Source organism: Vanrija albida (genome assembly GCF_041260175.1).
Source record: "Vanrija albida strain AlHP1 chromosome Unknown contig_2, whole genome shotgun sequence".
Classification (NCBI taxonomy): domain Eukaryota; kingdom Fungi; phylum Basidiomycota; class Tremellomycetes; order Trichosporonales; family Trichosporonaceae; genus Vanrija; species Vanrija albida.
The window spans coordinates 2,043,949-2,060,912 of record NW_027191421.1 but is presented as its reverse complement, the minus strand read 5'-3'; the positions used below and the strand labels follow the sequence as shown (position 1 = coordinate 2,060,912).

Below are 16,964 nucleotides of genomic sequence, written 5' to 3'. Positions count from 1 at the left end.
TGGGTTGTGCCTGGCGTCGGTCCGGCCCGGTGGTGGACGGATGGTGGCAGGAGCTTGGTCGCCGGACTTTGCTGCGCTGCCTCTTGTTATAGCATGCCGTCGCTGATAACGGCGACGTGAGGCTCCGGCCGGGCACATCCTGCATAACTTGTCGTACTGCTCCTGCTACTGCGTGTACATCGCCACCTGCGCCTCGCCCCACCGGTCATACCGCGTCCCCTCGAGCGCCTCGGCCGGCCCATCGCTCAGGTCAATCTCATTCAGATCGACCATCTTGGTCTTACGCAGCACCTTGTACCCCACGAAGAAGACGAGCAGGAACGGGAGCGTGATGTACCCTGCGACAAAGTCGATGACCTTGAACCCGCCGAGGAAGGCCGTGAAGCTCGAGAAGACGACGACGAGGGAGAAGAAGACGATGCACACCCAGGCCATGTACGGCTGGCACCAGGACCTGAGGGGGAGCTTGCGCCTGTCGATGCCCTGCACGCGCAGTGCCTTCTGAAAGCGCAGGAAGCAGAGGCAGATGCTCGTCCAGTTGATGAGCGACGACAGCGCGCCGAGGTTGGACAGCCACAGGAAGACCTGGTTGCTGCCGCTCGAGAGGGAGAGGTAGGCGAGGAGGCCGATCGCGCTGGCTGCGCCCACCGCGACAATTGGCGTGCCGAGCCTGTCGGTCTTCAAGAAGATGCGGGGGAGCGCGCGCTGGCGCGCCAGCGCGACCATGGTCCGGCTGCACGCGTACAGGTTCTCGGCGGTCGAGCTCGCCGCCGACGTAACCACCACCGCGTTGATGATGTGCGGGAGGACGCGCACGCCCGTCTGGGTGCAGATGACGACGAAGGGCGAGCTTGCCGCGTCGTGCCCGCCCAGCGCGACGGCGGAGAGCAGCTCGGGGCTGTGCTGCGAGACGTTGAGGCTGATGACGAGCACCGAGAGCATGTAGATGCCGACGATGCGGTAGAAGACGGTGCGGATGGCGGTGCGCATCGTCTTGCGCGGGTTGTGTGCCTCGCCCGCGAGGACCGCCACGCCCTCGGTCGTGGCGTACGCGAACGCCGCCTTGGTGAAAACGCTCCAGAAGCCGAGGAAGCGGCTCAGGTTGACGGGCAGGCCGAGCCCCTTGAAGTTGTCGTTCCACGGGTCGCTGCGCCAGTGCTTGCCGCCGATAAACTCGCGCTTGGGCGGCACGCCGCCGAGATCCGCGATCAGGCCGAAGAGGATGAGCCCGACCAAAGTCCCAAACTTGAGGCAGGCGAAGAAGAACTCGATCTCGCCGTACCACCGCACGCCGACGACGTTGCTCGCCACCGCCCAGACGAGGAACACGGTGATGTACGCGCCGGCGTGGGCGTGGTTCTTGTCCCAGTACCCTACGAGCGTGGACAGCGCCGACAGTTCGGCCGGCACGCCGATGCCAACCTGGAAGATGTAGTTGAGCCCTGGCGTCAGCCGTCGTACCCTGCCACGGACGTACCCATCATGGCGCCGTACGCAGGGTCGATGTAGCGGTTGCCCATCTCGATAAAGCCGCCGATATTCGGCGCGAAGCACGTCATCTCGCCGAGCGTGTACATCATCATGCCGACCAGGCACCCCATGATAGTGTAGCCGAGAAAGAAGCCCACCGGCCCGCCGTTGACGAGGGCCGCGCCAGAGCCGAGGAAGAGGCCCGTGCCAATACACCCCGCGATGGCGATCATGGACACGACGCGCGGCTTGAGCACGCCCCGCGTGCCGTGCTCGCCCTCGGTCGTGTGTGCGAGGTTGGCTGTGGCCGCCGCAAGGTCGCGGTCGGCCTTGGACTCGACCGGGACGATGGCGGGCGGGTCGGTCCCCGTCTTCTCGGCGTCGTAGATTGTCATGGCGTGTCTGGGGGTGCGGAGGGGGATGTGGGGGCAGTGGGTCCCCGCGGCGCGGCTACCTTTTATTCTCGAGCGGCTCGTCACCGCGCCGCCGAGCCGCCGAGGTACGCATACGCGACTGCCGACGCTGGCGAGCTGCCACAGTGGGCCTGCCACCTGCCACCGCCCTCGGCGACTCCGCCTCCACCCACCTACTCCACCCCCGCCCGCCAAAGCTCGGCGCTGGCCGCACTGCAGCACTGATACTGGATGCGTCGGGTGCATAGACCAAGGGAGCAGCACACCCGGGATGCCGCAATGCCGCAAAGGCGGCACCCGGGTACGCTTCGCCGCGGGCCTGGTCTCGGCGCGGCGGCGTAGGCCGACACGCCGCCGCGCGCCCGCCGTCGCTGTCATTGGGTTTGGGTCAGCGAGCGCTCATGTGACCGCGCCTGATGCGGCCCGGGGGCGGCCCGACCCCGGGCGATAACAGGCGCCACACCGCCGAGCGTGGCCCCGATGCCAAGCCGCCACTCGTCTACCCCGGAGACTGCCGCGCCAGTCACGGTATCCGCGTATCCGATGCCGACTGCCGCCGCCGACTACCGCCTGCGACCAGGCCGAGAGGAAAGAGCACTCGGAGTCTGGAATCGAACTCCAGGTCAGTGCGGGGAGGGTCTGGGGTCTGGGGAAGAGGCGTGTGGGGAACCGAGGAGATTGCGGCTTGCCTGCTTTCCAGGAGACAGGTGTATCCAGACCACAGTGGCGACAACCGAGGAAACAAGGTGTGTTGCATTGCGCGTGATGGGTGTTGTCGTTTGGGTATCAATGTGAAACTGGGTTTCGGTAGAGTGCCGCGACTGTTGCTTGCTGTTGGTCACTGTCACCGCGCCTCCTACTGTGATCAAGTCATGGGTGCTGCCGGGATCGAGTTACAACGTCTCGCAGCCCAATCTGGCACAGCTCGTGACATTCCCTTCTACCTCCCCACGCCCCGCCCTACTAAAAGCTAAGAACAACCACCTTGCGCCGCATGTTTAGGTACATGTGGTCGGCGTCGACCTGCACGCCGACCACCACACCCAGGTGCTTCGAGTACACAAGCTCTGCAGCCGCGCTCTTGCGCGCGAGGTGAGGCACCTCGAGCTCGCCGAACCCATACCGATCGTCGTAGTCCCGCAGAGAGGTCATCTCCACTTTCATCTCCGCTTCCCAGAACTCGGGATTCTCCGGGTCCGTGAGTAGGGTCGGCTTGAACATGTCGCCGGCGCGGCGGCTCACGTCCCATCCGGCAGAGAGGGCGAACCGCGCCTCACCGCCCCTCTCCAGCGTCGTTGATTGCGCGGTCGTCGTGAGCGCTTGAACCTCCGGTGCGGGTGCGAAGCGCGAGCCGAGCGGGGAGGGATGCACTCCAACGGCACGGGCTGCGTCCCAGCGCACGTCGTCGACTCGGAGCGTGACCCGCTGCTGGCCTCGCACGTCCGAGCGTCGCCTGGCTTCGAATTCCTCGACCAAGGCGACCCGCAGACCAGTGGTGGCGATGTGTACGTCCGACCACAGCCACTCATCCCAGTGGACGAGGTCGGCCCAATCCTTGGCTGCAAGGGGCGCAGTGGCGGCCCCGAGGCGCTTGCGCAGCTCATCGTATCGAATTGTCGCGCTGTACGACATCAACTCGTCCTCGTTGGAGGTGGAGATGACCAAGAGCCGCCCATCACTGTCGTCCATTGCGTACTGGAGGGACGTGTTGAGGTAGGGGACCTCATACTGGGAGAACTGCTCGTCTCTGAGGACGTCGTCCCGCACAGTCTGAGGCCCGGGACGATCGAACTCGTAAGCTTCGACAGGGAACGTGATATCGCCGACGGCATGGATAAGAGCTCCACTACTACCGGAATGCTTGATGTAAGGCTTGCCTGGCCACTCGGAGCCCTCGCCCTCATGACCGACACCTGCCCCGCCAGCTTGAGTGTAGAGAAGTAGCTGAATGGCGTCCGACGAAGTGTCTAGCGCATTGGAATCTGTGTCCATGTCAAGGTCATCGTTTCCCCCCTCGTCTTCTTCCTCCTCGTCGGTCCAGCCCTCCGTTTCAACATTGTCGGCGTAGTCGGCCTTCGGCTTGCGCTTGGCGGGCGCTGACGGGGCGGCGTCTTTCGATGCGTCGTCTTTGGACGTCATTGCCTCGAACAACTCGGACGCAAACATTGGTCGCTTGCCGAGAAGGAGGAGATCTTCACCAGCCGGAATGTACCTAGGGCGACCCAGTGTCGATTCATCGGCGATGTCGGTGTCCTGAGGTATGTATCAGTTGTCGCGTCTTGAATGCATTCTCCGCTGGAAGGTTGCGCAGATTACGCCCAGTGGCACCGCCCAAATGTACTTACGTAGAGCAGCTCGCCGGTCTTCCAGCGGAACACCTTCACTTGCCGTTGCGTGATGCTTGTAGCCACGATGGTATCGTCCCTGCCAAACGCGATGTGGAAGTAGTATGGCATCGCCGCCCACGTATGGTCGATTCCGGGAGTCAAGACTGGGGTTGTGCTGTAGGTTGTCCATTGAATCAAGTCGTTCGTGGGGTGCGGGATGGCACTCATGGGCTCGGAGCTATCGCCAGGAGTGTTTGGGACCAGGACATAGAAGTGGATGGTGCTGACGATGCGAGCGCCATTCGGCTGCCCTTGGTCGTCCTGTGTGTCCTCGATGTCCAACTCATTAACCGCCACGACATTGCCGTTGCGGGAGGCCGCAATATCGTTGAACTTGGCGTCGGTCTTGAATGTCCAGTGCGGCACGGCGTCTTCGAGTTTGACCGCAGGGTCGGCCTCCCGCAGCAGCCCGACATCATACACTGTCCAGCTTTTTCCAGCCTCGACGTCGTCCAGGCCCTCATCGTCCGAGTCGGAATCGGAGCCAGTGGACCATCCGTCGTTGTCGAACATGTTATCGTCGTCGACAACTTCGACGTCGATGTCGCTGTCGTCTGTCTCCCACCCTTCTGCTCCGTCGTCCATCGGCACGTTGGGGTGGAGGACGTCGATGATGGGGCCGTGGCCTTCGACACTGATATCATCGTCTTCGTCATCCTCATCGCTGTCGGGGCTGTCCATGTCCTCGTCCCAGTCCTCATCATCGTCGTCGTCATCGTCGTCGTCGCCGCGGCTACTCTCACTCGTCGCGTAGCCCGGGTTATACCGCGGCTTGTCCTGGTCGCAGTAGTGCGCGGTGACCAGGATCCCCTGCGTCGCGATAACTCGAAACATCTCGGGCTCGGGCTCGATGACGTCGATACGTTTCGGCTGGAGCTCGGCCCAGCGCCGCTGAGTGTCGGCCAGGCGGTCAACGAGGGTACCGACGGGGATGCGCGGGGCGAACTGCGCATAGGTCGACGGGAGCGCGTACAACGCCTGCCTGAGGATAAACTGCACCCTCGACGAGCCGATCACGACGTCGTTGATGTTGACACATGTCTGCGGTGTCAACAGTGTCCACGGCAACAGACACAAACGAAACTTGGGACTCACAGCACTCGCGCTCAATATCGAGCGGTGGTCAAGGAACTCGAGGATGCGCTCGACCACTTCGGGGTGGCCCGGGGAGCTCAGTACGTCGGCTACTGCTCCCATGTTTGCTGTGGTGCGCAGAAACTTGCAGAGGCGAGGGGAGTGAGTGCAATGGCGACTGTGGACAACGACGCGCGAGTCGCCGTCCCAAAGTCGCGCTCGCACGGCTCCCCAGGCACGACCGGGGTCCCCACACTTTTCCACGTGTCGCCTGCGCGTCATTGTCGTGTCCATGACCGACATGAGAGTCGGCGGCCCGCTGTGCGTCGCGACTTCTCATATCTCCATCGCACACTGTCCCACGCACACGCAACAGACATGGCACCGACGCCAAAGCCATCCGCGACGAATCAGTCGACGAGAGGGCCGGCGCCGCCGGTCCCCCGCGCCTCGCGGCCCTCGGGCTCCAAGTCGACCGTCGAGCTCGTGACGGAGCTTGTGACGGGCCTGTTCAGCGACCCGGTCGGCACTGTCCGCGCCCTGCTCCTCGACCGCGCGTACTTCTGGATTCTGGCTGCCGGCCTGCTCGCCTTCCAGTTCGCCATCGGACTGGTCATCATCTGGAAGATTCCATGTACGTTTCTGCTCGGTGCCCAGCTGACCGGCAGACACAAAGATCGACTGGGACGCGTACATGCAGCAGGTGGACGGGTTCCTCGCCGGCGAGAGGGACTACTCCAAGCTCGAGGGAGAGACGGGTCCATTGGTGTAGGTGGAAGAATCACTGGGCAACCACCTGCTGACGCTACAGATACCCCGCCCTCCATCTGTACCTCTACACGGCGCTGTACAAGCTGCTGCCCGCGGCTGGTCGTGAACGCCCGGCCCAGCTCATCTTCCTTCTCGTCGAGTCTGTTACCCTGGTGCTCGTATCCACCATCTACTTCCTCGCCGGGCGGAGCAAGCACATCCCGCAATGGATCCTCATCCCGCTCGTCTTCTCCAAGCGCTCGCACTCTATCTACCTCCTGCGGCTGTTCAACGACCCCTTCGCGATGCTCATCTTCTACGCCTCGGTCATCCTCTTCCAGACCGGCTGGTGGAAGGTAGCGTCGCTGGTGTACTCGTGGGTACCATGGTTGTCGCAGTCTAACCCACCAGCCTCGCCCTCGGCGTCAAGATGAACATCCTCCTGACGCTCCCCGGCCTCCTGGTCATCCTGTTCCAGAACCGCGGCGCGTTCGGCACAGTAGACTCGGTCGTCCTCATCGCCATCACGCAGGTCGCCCTCCCTGGCTTCTACTTCCTCGACACGGCCGACAACGCACGGGCCTACTTCACCTCGGCGTTCGACTTCTCGCGCCAGTTCATGTACAAGTGGACCGTCAACTGGCGGTTCGTGAGCGAGGAGACGTTCCTTTCCAAGGGCTTTGCCCGGGGCCTTCTCATCGCGCACGTCGCTACGCTCGTCGCATTCGGGTGGTTCAGGTGGAACCCGGTGCCGGGCGGCTCGGCGGCCGTGCTCAAGCGCGGCCTGGGGAGCGTCAAGGCGTCGTTCCGCGCCGCTGTGCCTCTGGGCCAGCTTCCCAGCTCACGTAGGTGTCGCTGACTGGAAGACTTTCACCTGCTAACCCCTCAGACATCCCCCTCGTGCTCTTCACGTCCAACCTCATCGGCATGACGTTTGCTCGCAGCCTGCACTACCAGTTCCACGCGTGGTACTTCCACCAGCTGCCGCTGCTGCTGTACCTCGGTGGTGGCTGGGGCGAGCCTGTTATCATGTGAGCTGACTCTATCCCTTCATGGCAACCCAGCTCACCCACAGCCTCGGCTTCATTGCACTCCTGGAGAAGGCGTGGCTCACGTACCCGTCGACGAGCCGGAGCTCGCTGGCCATGCTCGCCGTCCACCTGGCCATCCTCGCGGGGCTGTGGTTCAAGGGGCCGCGCCCGCCCGTTGTCACGCCGCTCACCAAGCGCAAGTAATCCCACGCAGTAATCTAGACAGCTACAAGAGATGCATATGATACAGCATAGCAGGCACTACCCATCGGCGTTCCTCAGCTCTGGCGGGACGTATCTCAGCCCGACGTGGGCGAATATCTCGCGCTCGGTGGCAAAGTTGATCTCCTCGTTCGTCTTGGCGTCGATCAGCCCCGCGCGGAACTTGAGCCCTCTGCGCGTCAGCACGCCCGGCCACACCCACGCACCTCGCCTCGACATAGCGGCGCAGGTCGCGCTCGAACATCATGCTGCCCGACCACGAGAGCACGGCGGCGGCGTACCGCTCCGGCGGGGCGCATATGAGGTCGACGCGGCGGTGGAGCGGGGCGGGGCAGTCGGCGCTCGGCGGGAGGCGGAGGATGACGAACGCCTTGTCGAGGTTGTCAAAGTTGCCGGGGTGGGCGTGGAGCGGGGTCGTGTGGTCGAGCGTGGAGACGTGGAGCACGTGGGTCACGATGCCGAGCGCCGCGAGGCGCGCGTACAGCCGCCGGACGAGGCGCTCGTCCAGCCCGGCGCGTGGCGGGCGGAAGATGACGTCCACGTCGTTGGACGCCTTCTTCCCCCGCCGATACCCGCCGCAGATGGTCTGCTCGCACCCCGGACAGAGGGCGTCGAGCTGCTCGGCGACGCACGCGCCGATGGCTTCCACCTCGTCGCGGGGGATGCTGGCGTCGAGGTCGGCGCGCAGGCCGATCCAGTCGCGCACGACCTCGCCGCGCGTCATGGTCCCGCTTATCCGGCGGGCGTCGCGCGCGCGCAGCTCTTTCGCCGAGAGCTCGTCGTCGGCGGGCGTATCGCTGCAGTAATGTGCCTCCACGTCGGACAGCGTGCGGCAGCCCTTCTTGTCGTACAGGTCGGCTGCGGTCGGCCTGCCGATGGTGTATATCGTCGAGAAGAGGCGCAGGGCTTTAAACCTTGTCGAGGACAGGATCGCATCCGACTCGGCCACGGCCCCGGTGGCGAGGTACTCGTCGATCTGGGTAAGTTGCTGCGATACACCCCACCCACCCTGGCGGCGACCTTGTCCCCGATGCCGTTGAGCTGCCTCGCGTCCTTGCCCGACGTGAAGCGGCGCGGCGCGGCTGGCGTCAGCGTGTCCCGTGCCAGACGCACACTTCATGATCTGCCGTCAGCGTCAGCACCCCCGACCCAGCACCCACGCTCATGCTTCGGCGATAGCTCAGCACGTTCGAGTTGAGCTGGTCGGGCTCGTCGTACTCGCGCTCCTCGAAGATGGGCTTGATCGCGTCGATCATCTCGTCAGCCCAGCCGCGGACGCGACCCACGATATCCTGGTTCGGGCAGGTCAGCGGGCACGGGCGCTCGCACGCGAGGCGCGGAATGTCCTTGAACGGCATGGCCGGTGTGTATGGCGCGACGTCGGGCGGCTGCGCCGCGTCCCAGTCGCCAAAGCCGGCTCCGCCCTCGCTCGCTGCGACGGCTCCGACCTCGCTCGCGCCCCTCGCCTTCTTGGCCGGAGGGCCGTCGAGCACCTCGACGCTCGGGGAGCGCTTTCGCGTGGCGACACGGTACGCTGCCCAAGCTGGGAGGCGGGGGAACGAGGCAGGGGCCACGGCGCGCGCGTACGTGTCGGCGACGAACTCGACGCGGAGGAGGTTGAGCGCGCCGAGGTTGGGCCCTAGAGCGCGCTGGAGGCGCGGGAGGCCGTGCAGCGCCGTGAGGACGTAGTCTGCCTCTTCTGGGCCGGCGACGCGCCGCCCGCCGAGCGCGTCAATCTGCGCGTAGACGGACGCGATGCGCCCCTCGAGCTTGGAGGGCACGACGTAGAACGCGAGCTCGGCGAAGAGGGGTACGACGGGCGGGGCGCGCGGAGGTGAGTGCGAGCGTGACACTGAGGAGGAGGAGGACGCGGACGGGCGCAGCGGGGGCCGCAGCATTGTGGATGGGAAGAGGCAAGAGGCAAGAGTCAAGTAGAGTTGCATGTGTCGCTACAAGATGGGTTGACGAGATTAGATCTGAGGAATGACGCAATGAAAACAAGGCGTGTGGCGGTTGGTCGTGGCACCAATCTGGCGTCAGCTTGGACCAGACCATGAAGCTCACCAGAGCAGGAAGGAGCGCTCCGGCTCCAGCGGCGTCTGCAGCCCGCGCGGGCTCAAGCGGAGGAGCGCCATGTCCTCAGGCAGCGCGTCGGCATCGGCCGCGGGGGCGGGGGGCCAGGCGTGCCCCATCCTGCCGTCAGCTTTGTCGCATGGCCAGTTCACGAGTGCACCGGCTGCTCGGGCCACGCGTCGCCCCCGCGCGCGAGGCAGGCGAGCGCGCGCTCGAACGACTCTGCGGATCGAAGGACAGGCAGTCGAGCCAGGACCCGACGAGCGGGCGCCGCGCGCGAGTCTTCCAGAAGCGCGCCGGCAGGGCGAGGGGCAGGGCCTAGCGTCAGCGTGCGTGCCCTTCACAGCGCTCACCTCGGCCGTCCAGACCAGGTCGGCGAGCACGCTGCCCCCGAACACACGCGCGAAGAAGAGCACCTCGGCCGCCTCTTTCGCCCTCCCCGCCGCCGGGGGTGGCAGCGCCACGCGCGAGGCGGGCACAACGACCTCGCCCGTCGGCACAATCACGGCCGTGCGCACCGTCCCCTCTCCCGCAGCGAGGGCCCTCGCGACGGCCCACACCGCCCAAGGCAAAGACGCCGTCGCGCTGATCCACACCGCCCCGTCCTCGGGCGGCTGGGCGAGCACGTGCCGCGCGGCCTCGGCCGCGAGATACGGCCCAGGCACCCACCCCGCGCCGTAGCCGAGCGCGGCGCGCGAGCCAGCGTAGCTCGCGGGCGAGAGGCCGGCGTACGCGCGCGAACAGCTGAACCCCGACGACGCGAGGACGCCGGTCCACTCGAGCCGCGCGCGCGTGGCGGGCGAGTGCACGCGCAGGAAGGTGTTGCCCGCCGGCGCGCGCAGGCGCGCGTCGAGCGCCGCGTACGTCAGCGGGCCGGGGCGGAGGGGGAGGGCGTGGGTGGTCGCGGCGGGGCGGGGGACGGCGCGGCGCCGCCCGCCCCGGAGGAAGGGAGGCGGCCAGTCGCGCACGGGGGCAGGCGCGAGCAGCGGGGGCGGGGGGAGCCGGCGCTCGCCGTTGGACGGCGCCCTCGGGGCCGGGGCCGGCGGGCTGCGTGCACGTAGAGGGAACGGCGCGGCGGCGGGCGGCAGCCGCGTGCGCGCTGGGCTCCGCTCGCGCGGGTCCCTCGGGCCGAGGCGGCGGGGGTCGTGCTCTGGCGCGATGCGGCGGCGTGGTGCGGGCGGTGCGGGCGGTGCGGGCTGGGGACGTTGAGCCTGTGGCGATTGCGCCGGTGCCGGCGCCAGCGCCCCGACCCAGGCCGGCACGGTGAGGTCCTCTGCCCTGGGAGCGTAGGCGAACGACGGGAGCATGGTGGGGATGTACGCCGCCGCGATGGAGTCGAGGGCTGCGTGGGCTGCGGCGTGGGCTGCGGTGTCGGCGTCGGCGTCGGCGTCGGCGGCGTGGGCTTGCTCGTCGGCCGCGTCCTCGGGCGTAACCACCTCGGTGTCAGAGCTGGCGTCAGAGGCGTCAGACGCGTCAGTGTACCCGTTTGCCTGGGGCATCAAGATTCAAGGAGGTGGGGTGGTTGGACAGGAGAGAGGAGGGGATGGGTTGCGATGTGCCACTTGGTCGCGACCGTCTCCCGCTCCTTCTCCCCTCTCCCTCTCCCTCCCTCCGTCCCCCCCCCCTCCCCTCCCCTCCCTCCTCCCCCTCCCCAGGTCACGACCTATGCCTATGCATGCAATGCTACGCCACGCCACGCCCTACCGCCCTCGCCCCTCCCCCTACGCAGGCCCGCGCAGCTCGGCCAACAGCTCCTTGGCCATGTTGGCCGCCGCGTCGCGCTCGGCAGCCCGGCTCGCAGCGTGCTCCTCCTTGAAGTCGCGGCGGCGCTGGCGGCGGCGGTTGAGGTGGAGGCGCTCAGCGCGGACGGTGAAGCCCTTCGGCCTGCCCTCCCACGCCATCACCTCCTTGTCGGTGCGCTCCGCCTCGCCGCGGGCGAACGCCGCCTCCCGCGCCGCCTTCTTGGCGGCCTTGGCCTCGAGCGCGACCTCGAGCCCGGCCTCGCTGAGCAGGCGGCGCGTGACGGTCCCGCTCGTGAGCGCGTCCCACCGCCGCTGCGCGTCGCCCTCGGTCTGCAGCACCCACATGGCGTGTATGCGGTCCGTGTGCGGGTGCGACACGCGCTCGAGGGCCGAGCCGGGCGCCGCGACGCGCCAGTCCTTTGCGACCAGGCCCTGGGATGCGAGCACGGGGAGGATGTGCTTCTTGAGGTAGCTGTGGCGTGCGTCAGTCGGCGTCCGCCAGGACGGCGACTCGGCGCCACGGTGGCCGAGCCGGCGGGGCCGGTGGGCGACTCACCTAGCAGACCTAAACGGGTGCTCCTCCGGAACAGGCACCACCGTGTCCTCGAGCACGGCCTTGCCCTTGCCCTTCATGCGCGCGCTGGCGGGGTTGACGGTCGCGGGCGTGGGCTCGAGCCCGACGCCGGCGAGGAGGAGCTCGCGAAAGTGCCGTGGCCGTTCGGCGAGGAGGTCGCGGACGAGGGCGAAGGCCGCGGCGGTCGGGACGGCGACGGGGCCGTTGCGCAGGCCGTGTGCGAGTGCTGTTGGGTGCATGGCGGTGTGTGGGCGACTTTGTTGTCGTTGCGGAGATGATCGCGCTCGAAATCTCGAGATTGCAGCAAGCACCCTCCAAGCCCACCCAGGACCAACGCTGGCGGGCGGAATTTTCTCCCGCCACGCTTTGTGGCGCCCTCGCTCCGGCCCTTCCGACGTCTGCAAGCCTGGCCTGACTTTTGAGATGGACGTCGAGCAACAACCACAACCACAACCCAACCCAACCCCCCCCCCCCCCACCCCGCCCCACATGCACCTCCTCGGCCACCACCTCCCAGAACACAACCTGGTGCGCATCGCCCTGCGGTCCTTCTACGGCATCAGCTACGCGACGTCCTCGCGCGTGCTTGCGCGCCTCTCGATCCCGAACGAGGCGCTCGTCTCCAGCCTCACAGAGCAGCAGATCACCGCGCTGTCGGCGTACCTGTCCGCGCCGTCCTCCTCCACGCCGCCGGTCAAGCTCGCGCTCGCCGCGCCCGGGAAGGCGCCGTCCCCCTCTGCGGCGAAGGAGGCGGCCGCCGCCGGGCCCCAGGACGACCCCCTCAACTCGATCAAGATCGAGGTCGACCTCCGCCGCCAGCGCCACGCCGACATCATGCACCACCGCCATATTGGAACGTACCGCGGCCGCAGGCACGCCATGGGCCTGCCTGTCCGCGGTCAGAACACGCAGACGAACGCGCGCACCGCGCGCAGGTTGAACCGCGCGCCGTCGTCCAAGTTTAGGTGAGTGCGAGTGAGCGAGCGCAGCGAGCGAGGGGGGGTGGTGGGGAGGCTGTGTCACTCGGTGTTGGCCTGCACGACGCTAGCTGGCAACCTCCCTTCACCCGCTTCTCGCTCCCCGGCTCAACCCACGACCCCGCTAACCCACGCAGCACCTTCACCGAGGTCCTCTCCGACGCCCCCGTGCCCCAGCCCCCGAGCCAGATCTTGCGGATGCTCGGCATGCAGTAGAGACGGGACGTATTGGCATTGGCATGTATCACTTGCATAGGGATGGGTGGGGGGGGGGGGGTCTCCGCGCGAGAGGGAGTGGGGGTGGTGTAGGTGGTAGTGTGGGTGGTGGTGGGGGGGTTGGTGTGGTGGCGGTGCAACTGATACAGCCTGACTTCCTGGCAGTCCCTCGCCCACGCCCGCTCGCTGCCCTCGCTCGCTCGGCCGCACAGTCATCACGATATACATGGAGCACTTCCCTTCGTATTATCGCGGCTACTATCTCTCAACCCATCCCTGTTGTTGTTTTCTGGTCATTGTATGGGGTGCGGTGCGTACGGATACAATACAGATGGCGGGTGGACCCACCGCGGGGGTGCGGCGTCCCCCGCTACTTGTTGGCGCCGCGCGAAGCGACAAACACGCCGGCAATCACGACGCCGAGGAAGCCAATAGCCGCCGGCAGCGCCAGGTCCTTGGGGAGGACGCCAAAGAGCAGCTCCTCGCCATTGGGCCCAACAACCTTGGTCGCCTTGACGTTGGGGTTGCCGTACGTCGGCACAACGGCCGGGTCGGCCGTCTTCTCCTCGAGCTTCTCCTCGGCCTCGTCGACACCCTTGGGCGTCGTCTCGACCTCCTTGAGCGCCTCGACAGCCTTGGCACCGCCAGTCGACCGTGCCGCGTCCTCCCAGTTCTTGCCGCCGTCGATGAACAGCACAACGCGGTCCGTCTTGTGGCTGCGCGCGATGCGCACAGCGTCCGACACATCGCCGTCGGCCGTCATCTGCACGAGGTCGCCCTCGTCGTCCGTGTAGCTGACGGTAAACACTGACGGGTCGGCGGCAGTGGAAGACGCGTCTGATGGCGTGTCGAAGAAGGGGTCGGTGGACAGCTTGCCGTAGACAATGTCGTGCAGCAGCTCGTAGCTGTCATGACGGGCCTGGAAACGGTGCGTGCGGCCTGATGGCGTCTTGAACTTGAAGACATACGTGCCGTCGTCAACTGGCAACGAAGGCGCAGCCACCGACGACAGACCACCCTTGGTGCCAATGTCCGAGATGACCTCGTTGACGGCCGAAGCAGAGTCCCCAGGCATGACCTCGGACATGGGCGAGGTAACACTTGATAAGCCACGGTTGTGGCCCTTCTCCTTGGACGGCGTGTCGGCGCGCAGCTCGCTGTGCGACAGCTGGGACGCAGAGTCGTCGTCACCGCCAGCAGCGTTGAGCGTGTCGAAGAACTTGGACCACATGGGACCCGACTCGGCCGTCTGGTCGTCGTTCATGCTGTCAATCTGCTCGAGCGTGGCGTACGTGAGCTTGAGCACGTCAACAATGCCCATCAACCGGCCGTCCTCCTCAACGACAGGAAGGTTGAGGTAGTGGCCGTTGTGCATCTTCTTCAGAGCGTCCTGGACGACCATCGTAGGAGGGGCCGTGTCGGGGTGGGGGGTCATGACGCGAACGACACTGCAGCGCGAGGCGTCAAGACCAGCGGCGATAACACGGAGGACAATGTCCTTGGACGTGAAGATGCCTGCGATCCTGGGCGGAACATTGTGGTTGCTCAAACCCGAGATGGCGCTGGTGCCAGTGTTGGTCTCGAGGACACACACGGCAGTGGTACGACGGTCCTTCATGAGACGAGCGGCCTCACGAACCGACGTGCGGGGCGAGACGGTAGGCGGGGGCAGGCTCGTGTCGAGGACCGACAGCAGGTCTGGCTGGGCCATCTTGTCGCGGAGGGCGTCAACGTAGGCGAGCATGGCGGCCGCCTGGGGGTTGTTAACGAGGCCAGGGCCAAGCTCAGTCTGGACGCCGGCAAGGGCGGCCGAGAGCTGGTGGGTGGCACTCGAGCCACGCTCAACCTTGGCAAGAGCATCGTGGAACACCTTGGTAATGTCGAGGAGACCGACAACATCGCCGTCTTCGTTGCAGACGGGCTTGGGGGTGTAAGCACGTGGGCGACAAAAGGCAAAACAACAAAGGCAAAACTCACCAAGTGGCGGAAGTGGCGGCTAACCATGAGCTGCAGCGCCTCGGTAGCGGAAGTAGTGTCACGCGTAACCATGGGGTTCTTTGTCATGATGGCCGAGACGGGCGTCAGACGGGGGTCGAGGCCAGCGGCCGTGACACGGAAGGCCAGGTCCTTTGCCGTGAAGATACCGCTGAGGCCCTCCTCGTCGTCGACGACGAGGACACAGTCGGTGCGCTTGGCAGCACACAGCTGCGAGGCGTCGGCGACGCTCATGCCCTCGGGGACGGTAAGCGCAGGGCTGGGACGGAGACCAGCGACGGTACCCTTGGCGGGGCGCTTGGAGGAGCGCTTGGTAGCGCCACCTGGCGTCGACTGGGTCGGCTGCTCATGGCGACCACCGGGGCGCTTGCGGGAGAGCTCGCTCTCAATCTTCTTGCGCAGCGACTGGAATTTTGAAGATATTTTCGACGAGGCCGAGCGGTTTAGTTTACCAGCAGGGGTGATTTCCGTTTTGTTTACCGTCGAGTGGTAACGTTTACGAGTGGGCAGTTCGTCGGGGGTCAGGGGCGGCGTCATTGAGTCGACCATGTCGGGCGATTCGGGGAACGTGGCGAGCGTGTTTGTTGGGCGCGATGCCAGGATTTTGGACGCGGGGGGAGTGACAAGGTCGGCGGGGAAGGACACGGATTGCCGCGAGCCGTTTGAGTGTGTGCGAGTGATGGGCGCCGTTCCGTGCGCCGACGCCGACGACGACGAGGATGGAAGGAGGACGGGGGGGACGATTGGGGAAGTTTGCGAGCGCACCGACCCGGGAGGCGTTGGCAGGGGGTTTGAGTGCGCCGTTGTCGATCCGGCAGACGTGCGTTGTTTGAGGTCGGCGTCGAGCGCGGGCGGGGCGGCCGGTGGGACGGGGCGCCGAGTCGACGAGGGCATCGAGGTCGAGGTGGATTCAGGAATGAGCGTGGAGGGGTTCGTCTGAGCGTTGGACATTGCGCGACGGGATGAGCCACGGCCAAGGCGTGGAGGGAAGGCAGAGGCAAGGGGGGGAAGGCAAGGGGGGAAGGGGGAGGAGGGGTACAGCACAGTCCTTCTACTCGCTTGTTCTCTGATATGCGCCGGCTCGTGCGGAGACGACGGCGGCTGGCGGCTGGGGTCGGGACAAGTGGGGGTGGACACCAAGTGGGCTCTGGCACTGTCGCCCATGCACACCGACGCCTCGCCGCACAATCTACCAATCTCGGCGCAGGCATTCAACGCCACCACCAGGCAACCAAGCACTGCCGAGCCACCCAGTCGGCACCGTTCGCACCGAGGGCGCCCGGACCCGTCCACGCCCGACCCGCTCGGCGCGATCCGTGAGACACGAGGCGGCGGCGGGTGGAGCAGCAGCAGCTAGTGCATTGAGTGCTGCATGCCTGCTTGCTGCATGCACTACGCACCACCCGTAGTAGATGCGATGCGATGTGGAAACGGGTGGTGGTGACCAGCCCACCAACGTGTCTCGTCGTTTGAAAAAACAAAACAAACACACAGGAACCGCTCGCTCGGGTTTGACCCTACTACTCACCTCGTCGCGGCGAGTCTGCTTTCGCCGTGTGTCTGCAGCGGGCGAGTTTGCTGCGCTGCTGCTCATGGTTGTCGAGGTAGCGCTTGGAGAGCTTGGAGCGTAGGTATGGAGTCCGCCGTTGGGTACGGGGATTCTGGACATGGGGCAGTGTTAAAGTGAATGTTTGTGTCGGTGATGGGTGGTGTGTGGGCAGTCGTGGGGTGGGGTGAGGGGTGAGGGAGAGGGGCGAGCGGTGCGTCGGCGGCGGCGGCGGCGGCAGCGGCAAACGACCAGGACTCCGGTCGAATCTCGAGATTGATTTTGGTGTTTAGAAGACAGGTACAAACCAAGACTATGGCTGGCGGGCTGGCTCCTGGCTGGGTCATGTCCTACGACTCTTACCTGCATCAAGCCTGGCTCTTGTCCCATCCGATAGGCTCTTACGTCAGGGCTGATAGCGGCGTAATACCCTGCATAAATGACGTGGGGTCACTTTTGGCCTCGTATCACAGCCAGCCATCTGGCGGCAGTGG

The 16,964-nt window shown here is 66.0% G+C and overlaps 8 protein-coding genes across 8 annotated transcripts; 2 read left to right on the top strand and 6 right to left on the bottom strand.

The window, feature by feature from the left end:
- Positions 1-165: 165 nt before the first annotated feature.
- Q8F55_002447 (uncharacterized protein) lies at positions 166-1,865 on the bottom strand (the record flags this gene model as incomplete). The annotated part of the gene is made up of 2 exons (XM_069351044.1): positions 166-1,442; positions 1,478-1,865. 2 exons carry the CDS (start codon positions 1,863-1,865, stop codon positions 166-168), a joined length of 1,665 nt encoding a protein of 554 aa, XP_069211430.1.
- Positions 1,866-2,846: 981 nt separating this feature from the next.
- On the bottom strand, positions 2,847-5,467 carry Q8F55_002446 (uncharacterized protein; the record flags this gene model as incomplete). The annotated part of the gene is made up of 3 exons (XM_069351043.1): positions 2,847-4,136; positions 4,229-5,311; positions 5,366-5,467. 3 exons carry the CDS (start codon positions 5,465-5,467, stop codon positions 2,847-2,849), a joined length of 2,475 nt encoding a protein of 824 aa, XP_069211429.1.
- A 255-nt stretch (positions 5,468-5,722) lies between these two features.
- Positions 5,723-7,329, top strand: ALG3 (dolichyl-P-Man:Man(5)GlcNAc(2)-PP-dolichol alpha-1,3-mannosyltransferase; the record flags this gene model as incomplete). The annotated part of the gene is made up of 6 exons (XM_069351042.1): positions 5,723-5,978; positions 6,013-6,112; positions 6,156-6,470; positions 6,506-6,939; positions 6,984-7,125; positions 7,170-7,329. 6 exons carry the CDS (start codon positions 5,723-5,725, stop codon positions 7,327-7,329), a joined length of 1,407 nt encoding a protein of 468 aa, XP_069211428.1.
- A 57-nt stretch (positions 7,330-7,386) lies between these two features.
- Q8F55_002444 (uncharacterized protein) lies at positions 7,387-9,245 on the bottom strand (the record flags this gene model as incomplete). Its single annotated transcript, XM_069351041.1, has 5 exons — positions 7,387-7,519; positions 7,554-8,323; positions 8,356-8,429; positions 8,461-8,470; positions 8,508-9,245. The coding sequence occupies 5 exons, from the start codon at positions 9,243-9,245 to the stop codon at positions 7,387-7,389; spliced, it is 1,725 nt and encodes a 574-aa protein (XP_069211427.1).
- A 162-nt stretch (positions 9,246-9,407) lies between these two features.
- Q8F55_002443 (uncharacterized protein) lies at positions 9,408-10,919 on the bottom strand (the record flags this gene model as incomplete). The annotated part of the gene is made up of 3 exons (XM_069351040.1): positions 9,408-9,540; positions 9,659-9,738; positions 9,774-10,919. 3 exons carry the CDS (start codon positions 10,917-10,919, stop codon positions 9,408-9,410), a joined length of 1,359 nt encoding a protein of 452 aa, XP_069211426.1.
- Positions 10,920-11,141: 222 nt separating this feature from the next.
- On the bottom strand, positions 11,142-11,975 carry Q8F55_002442 (uncharacterized protein; the record flags this gene model as incomplete). Its single annotated transcript, XM_069351039.1, has 2 exons — positions 11,142-11,634; positions 11,719-11,975. 2 exons carry the CDS (start codon positions 11,973-11,975, stop codon positions 11,142-11,144), a joined length of 750 nt encoding a protein of 249 aa, XP_069211425.1.
- A 250-nt stretch (positions 11,976-12,225) lies between these two features.
- Positions 12,226-12,929, top strand: Q8F55_002441 (mitochondrial 37S ribosomal protein uS13m; the record flags this gene model as incomplete). Its single annotated transcript, XM_069351038.1, has 2 exons — positions 12,226-12,701; positions 12,851-12,929. The coding sequence occupies 2 exons, from the start codon at positions 12,226-12,228 to the stop codon at positions 12,927-12,929; spliced, it is 555 nt and encodes a 184-aa protein (XP_069211424.1).
- A 370-nt stretch (positions 12,930-13,299) lies between these two features.
- Positions 13,300-16,518, bottom strand: Q8F55_002440 (uncharacterized protein; the record flags this gene model as incomplete). Its single annotated transcript, XM_069351037.1, has 3 exons — positions 13,300-14,850; positions 14,907-15,329; positions 16,453-16,518. 3 exons carry the CDS (start codon positions 16,516-16,518, stop codon positions 13,300-13,302), a joined length of 2,040 nt encoding a protein of 679 aa, XP_069211423.1.
- Positions 16,519-16,964: the final 446 nt, after the last annotated feature.